Source organism: Carettochelys insculpta, chromosome 22 (assembly GCF_033958435.1).
Source record: "Carettochelys insculpta isolate YL-2023 chromosome 22, ASM3395843v1, whole genome shotgun sequence".
NCBI classification, from domain to species: Eukaryota; Metazoa; Chordata; order Testudines; family Carettochelyidae; genus Carettochelys; species Carettochelys insculpta.
This window is the reverse complement of record NC_134158.1, coordinates 12,197,109-12,203,089: the sequence shown is the minus strand read 5'-3', so window position 1 is coordinate 12,203,089 and position 5,981 is coordinate 12,197,109. Positions and strand designations below refer to the sequence as shown.

Here is a 5,981-nt window from a genome sequence, read left to right as displayed (position 1 = left end):
GTGCGTGGGGTCTGTGTGCCTAGACTAAGTGCCTCTGGCCGTGTCTGCCAGCCCTGGTAGTGGGGGGAGACAGCCTGGTGCAACCAAGTCACAGCACAGCTCCCTTAGCTGGGGACCCAGCTGGCTGCTTCCCAAAACCTCTGCTCTGCCATGGGGCTAGGCACTGCATGGCTGGCTGGGCCTCCCTCCTTGCTGGTCCCCCACTACCCATGTTCTGCAGAGGGGAAACTGAGGCACACCACCTTACAGTGTGAATAGTAACTGAGAGAGAGCTGTGCTGGTCTATATACTGTGAAAACAAAACGGCAGTCCAGTAGAGCTTTAAAGGCTAAATAATTTATTAGGTGATGAGTTTTCATGGGATAGACCCACTTCTTCAGACCAGAACAGACTCAATATTTAAGGCACAGAAAACCAAAAATAGTAATCAAGGTTGACATATCAGAAAAATGATCAAGGTGAGCAGAGCAGAGGGGCAGAAGGTGGCGGCAGCTGCAGGGGGTGGAAAATCAAGAATTATATAAAGCAAACCAGGAGAGAGAAAAAAACAGTGACAGGGCCAGATGAATACCCAGAGACCAGCTACTCCAAGATAGGCCCAAAAAAGCCAATAACAGAACACCACTGGTCATTACCTACAGCCCCCAGCTCAAACCACTGCAACACATTATTAAAGACCTACAACCTATCCTTAATCAGGATGCCACACTCCAGAAGGCCCTGGGTGACAGGCCTGTTCTCTCCTACAGACACCTCCCAAGTTTATGAGGATTCTCACCAACAGCCACAGTCTGTACCCCAGGAACACCAGTGCTGGGACTCTTCCTTGCAACAGAGCCCGCTGCCGTCTCTGTCCACACATCTATTCTGGAGATACCGTCACTGGACCTAACCAGGTTACTCACAGAATCAGGGGCACTTTCTCATGGTCATCTACTAACGTCATATGCGCCAACAATACCCAGATGCTCTGTATATTGGACAGACTTCAGACCCTCTCAGACAAGAATTAATGGGCATAAAGCAGATAGGAAACACTCCTGATCCGCGCCCGGGTCAGCCAGCGCAGTGATGGGGGGGCCGCTCCGTTAATGACCCGAGAGTGTGTTCTGCTGAAGGGGAATTTTCATATCACAGCGGGTTTGGAGGGGGCTGCTGAGCTCTTGTGTGTTCCAGCTGGACACATTAGCACGTGGTTTCAACCGGGATGGGAATTTTCTAGCTCATTACAGGGGCTGCTCCGCACACGCGGCTTTACCCCGGTCTCGACCCCTTCGCTCTCTGATTCGTTCACCTTGAGAATATTTTTCTCTGGTTGGTTCCCTGCGCTGGGCTGGGATAGGCTGAGATGGGCTGGGCTGGGATAGGCTGGGATAGGCTGACGTGGGCTGGGCTGGGATAGGCTGAGCTGGGCTGGGATAGGCTAGGCTGGGCTGGGATAGGCTGAGGTGGGCTGGGATAGACTAGGCTGGGCTGGGCTGCGCTGGGATAGACTAGGCTGGGATAGGCTGAGCTGGGCTGGGCTGGGCTGGGCTAGACTAGGCTGGGATAGGCTGAGGTGGGCTGGGATAGGCTGAGATGGGCTGGGCTGGGATGGGCTGAGGTGGGCTGGGATGGGCTGGGATGGGCTGGGCTGGGATAGGCTGCGCTGGGATAGACTAGGCTGGGATAGGCTGAGATGGGCTGGGATAGGCTGAGATGGGCTGGGCTGGGCTGGGATAGGCTGAGGTGGGCTGGGATAGGCTGAGATGGGCTGGGCTGGGATAGGCTAGGCTGGGCTGGGATAGGCTGAGCTGGGCTGGTCTGCGCTGGGATAGGCTGGGCTGGGATAGGCTGAGCTGGGCTGGTCTGCGCTGGGATAGGCTGAGCTGGGCTGGTCTGCGCTGGGATAGGCTAGGCTGGGCTGGGCTGCGCTGGGCTGGGATAGGCTGAGCTGGGCTGGTCTGCGCTGGGATAGGCTGGGCTGGGATAGGCTGAGATGGGCTGGGCTGGGATAGGCTGGGCTGGGCTGGGATAGGCTGCGCTGGGATAGACTAGGCTGGGATAGGCTGAGATGGGCTGGGCTGGGATAGGCTGAGATGGGCTGGGCTGGGCTGGGATAGGCTGAGGTGGGCTGGGATAGGCTGAGATGGGCTGGGCTGGGACAGGCTGAGGTGGGCTGGGATAGGCTGGGCTGGGCTGGGATAGGCTGGGATAGGCTGGTCTGCGCTGGGATAGGCTGGGCTGGGCTGGTCTGCGCTGGGATAGGCTGAGCTGGGCTGGTCTGCGCTGGGATAGGCTAGGCTGGGCTGGGCTGCGCTGGGCTGGGATAGGCTGAGCTGGGCTGGTCTGCGCTGGGATAGGCTGAGATGGGCTGGGCTGGGATAGGCTGGGATAGGCTGACGTGGGCTGGGCTGGGATAGGCTGAGCTGGGCTGGGATAGGCTAGGCTGGGCTGGGATAGGCTGAGATGGGCTGGGATAGGCTGAGGTGGGCTGGGATAGGCTGAGATGGGCTGGGCTGGGATAGGCTGAGGTGGGCTGGGATAGACTAGGCTGGGCTGGGCTGCGCTGGGATAGACTAGGCTGGGATAGGCTGGGCTGGGCTGGGATAGGCTGAGCTGGGCTGGGCTGGGCTGGGCTAGACTAGGCTGGGATAGGCTGAGGTGGGCTGGGCTGGGCTGGGATGGGATAGGCTGGGATAGGCTGCGCTGGGATAGACTAGGCTGGGATAGGCTGAGGTGGGCTGGGATAGGCTGAGATGGGCTGGGCTGGGCTGGGATAGGCTGAGCTGGGCTGGGATAGGCTGAGATGGGCTGGGCTGGGATAGGCTGGGCTGGGCTGGGATAGGCTGGGATAGGCTAGGCTGGGCTGGGATAGGCTGAGCTGGGCTGGTCTGCGCTGGGATAGGCTGGGCTGGGATAGGCTGAGCTGGGCTGGTCTGCGCTGGGATAGGCTGAGCTGGGCTGGTCTGCGCTGGGATAGGCTAGGCTGGGCTGGTCTGCGCTGGGCTGGGATAGGCTGAGCTGGGCTGGTCTGCGCTGGGATAGGCTGGGCTGGGATAGGCTGAGATGGGCTGGGCTGGGATAGGCTGGGATAGGCTGGGCTGGGCTGGGATAGACTAGGCTGAGGTGGGCTGGGATAGGCTGAGATGGGCTGGGCTGGGATAGGCTGAGGTGGGCTGGGCTGGGCTGGGATAGGCTGAGGTGGGCTGGGATAGGCTGAGATGGGCTGGGCTGGGATAGGCTGAGGTGGGCTGGGATAGGCTGGGCTGGGCTGGGATAGGCTGGGATAGGCTAGGCTGGGCTGGGATAGGCTGAGCTGGGATAGGCTGAGCTGGGCTGGTCTGCGCTGGGCTGGTCTGCGCTGGGATAGGCTGAGCTGGGCTGGTCTGCGCTGGGATAGGCTGAGCTGGGCTGGTCTGCGCTGGGATAGGCTGGGCTGGGCTGGTCTGCGCTGGGATAGGCTGAGCTGGGCTGGTCTGCGCTGGGATAGGCTAGGCTGGGCTGGGCTGCGCTGGGCTGGGATAGGCTGAGCTGGGCTGGTCTGCGCTGGGATAGGCTGCGCTGGGATAGGCTGAGCTAGGCTGGTCTGGTCTGCGCTGGGCTGGGCTGGGCTGGGCTGGGCTGCGCTGGGCGGAGAAGAGGGTCTGTCCCACCACCCCTCATTACCGTGTCGGTCTTGGCAGCGCTACTGGAGCCTTTTTGTTCCCACCTGACAGGGGGTCCTGCTGCCCCCGCGCCCGCGCTGACTGCAGCCGTGGGGGGGCGGTAGCCGCCCTCCCCGTTCATTGGTTGTCCCAAAAGAGGTGTACGCCCTCCCTTCGCTCCCATAGGCTGGGCGGGCTGCGTGCCACCAGCCCCCGCCCCTTACGGGTGCTCGCGTTCTACTTGCTCCGCCCACCCACGTGTTTCAGCGCCGGCGGAAAGGGGCGTGGTCGCAGGCGGCCGGAGGCGCCGGGGATGGACTTGTCCCGGGCCGAGGCGCTACGGCTGGAGCCGCCCGGCTGGAAGCACGCGTGCCATGCGCTGCTCTACGCGCCGTGCCCCGGCCGCCTCTTCGGGCGGATCCCGCTCCGCCACGCCGTGCTGGTGCGGGGCGGGGCTGGCCTGGCCTGTGGGGTGGGACTGAGCGGTGACCCCCGCTGGGGCAGTGCGGGGAGGGTATGTGAGCCCGCGGGGGGGCCCTGCCCAAGACCCTTTCCCATCTTGTTAACCTGCCCCTCCCCCCAGATGCAGATGCGCTTCGACGGGCGCCTGGGGTTCCCGGGCGGTTTCGTGGACCCCAGCGACGGGTCCCTGGAGCAGGGGCTGAACCGGGAACTGAGCGAGGAACTGGGGCCTGGCGCGGCCTCCCTCTGCCTGACCGAAGCGGACTATCTGAGCTCGCACAGCGCGGAGCCCCAGCGCCTGGTGACCCACTTCTACGCTAAGCAGCTCAGCCCGGCCCAGCTGCGGGCGCTGGAGGAGGGAGCCACGAAAGCCAAGGACCACGGGCTGGAGGTGGGTTGCTATGGGACGCTGGGGGCGGGCCAGTGGAGGGCATGGGGAATGGCTTGGAGTAGGGGCAGGCGCTGGTGAGGCTGTGTGTGGAGAGGGGGCAGGGCTGGGCCGATGGGCAGGGGGTGGACGTGGAGCGCTGGGTGCATGGGTGTGGGTTGGGGGTACAGGGGGGCTAGATGCGGGTGGCTGGGTTGGGGGGTAGGGTCTGGGCCTGCTGGGTGTGTGGGTGGGGACAAGGGGCAGGTGCCAGGGCTGCTAGATGCGGGTGGCTGGGTGGGGGGTAGGGTCTGGGCCTTCTGGGTGCGTGGGTGGGGGCAAAGGGGCAGGTGCTATGGCTGCTAGATGCGGGTGGCTGGGTGGGGGGGCATGGGGGGCTAGATGCAGGTGGCTGGGTGGGGGGTGGGGTCTGGGCCTGCTGGGTGTGTGGGTGGGTGCAAGGGGCAGGTGCCAGGGCTGCTAGGTGGGGGGTAGGGTCTGGGCCTGCTGGGTGGGTGGGTGGAGGGGCTAGATGTGGGTGGCTGGGTGGGGGGTAGGGTCTGGGCCTGCTGGGTGTGTGGGTGGGGCCAAGGGCCAGGTGCCAGGGCTGCTAGATGTGGGGGGTGGGGTCTGGGCCTGCTGGGTGTGTGGGTGGGGCCAAGGGGCAGGTGCCATGGCTGCTAGATGCGGGTGGCTGGGTGGGGGGTAGGGTCTGGGCCTGCTGGGTGTGTGGGTGGGGCCAAGGGCCAGGTGCCAGGGCTGCTAGATGCGGGTGGCTGGGTGGGGGGTGGGGTCTGGGCCTTCTGGGTGCGTGGGTGGGGGCAAGGGGCAGGTGCCATGGCTGCTAACTGCACTGGGGTCATTGCTTTGCAGGTGCTGGGGCTGGTGCGTGTCCCCCTGTACACGCTGAAGGATGGGGTTGGGGGCCTGCCTGCCTTCCTCTCCAACGCCTTCATCGGCCGTGCCCGGGAGCAGCTGGTGCAGGCCCTGGGGGCCCTGGGCCTGGTGCCCCCTGCCCAGCTGCAGCAGGCGGTGGCTGCAGTGGCGGGGAAAAGCCTCTGACCCCACCAGGGCCCCAGGTGTCCCCCGAGAGAGAAGGGCTTCCCCTCCCCCCGGTACTGGGGGGGGGCGGGGGGTTAAGCCCGGCCCGGCCCTGCGGCAAAGTAATAAAGTGACCTTGCAGGCTCCTGGGTCTTGGTTCGTGTCTGAACTGCACGGGGTGGGGGCTGGCACCTCCCCCGGCCACGCTGCTGCTGGGGTGTGGTGGGGGGAGGGGAGAACCCAGCGGAAGCTGCTGCTGGGCGAGCAGGTTCCTCCTTTTCTCCCCACGGCCAGGCCGAGGCTGGGCTGCCCGCGGGGGGGGTCGTGCTGAGCCCCGGGGGTTACCGCCTTGGCTCTTTCAAGGAGGGCCCCCGGGGCGGCTCTGGGCCGCATTCCCCCCGCCCCCCACCGGGCGGGCGCAGGCGGCTCCGGGGCGCCCCTCTGAAAGGCGGGGCGGGGCCGAGGGGGCGGGGCCGGAGGCGGGG

At 64.9% G+C, this 5,981-nt stretch overlaps 1 protein-coding gene across 2 annotated transcripts; it reads left to right on the top strand.

Annotated features, from left to right (window-relative positions):
* Positions 1–3,893: 3,893 nt before the first annotated feature.
* On the top strand, positions 3,894–5,635 carry LOC142024470 (U8 snoRNA-decapping enzyme-like). 2 transcript variants are annotated; one of them, XM_075016512.1, is made up of 3 exons: positions 3,894–4,068; positions 4,210–4,479; positions 5,329–5,635. In XM_075016512.1, exons 1-3 carry the CDS (start codon positions 3,940–3,942, stop codon positions 5,515–5,517), a joined length of 588 nt encoding a protein of 195 aa, XP_074872613.1. In that variant the 5' UTR covers positions 3,894–3,939; the 3' UTR covers positions 5,518–5,635. The 2 variants fall into 2 exon arrangements, with proteins under 2 accessions (XP_074872613.1, XP_074872612.1); XM_075016511.1 differs by having other exon boundaries at positions 3,894–4,479.
* The last annotated feature ends 346 nt before the right edge of the window (positions 5,636–5,981 follow it).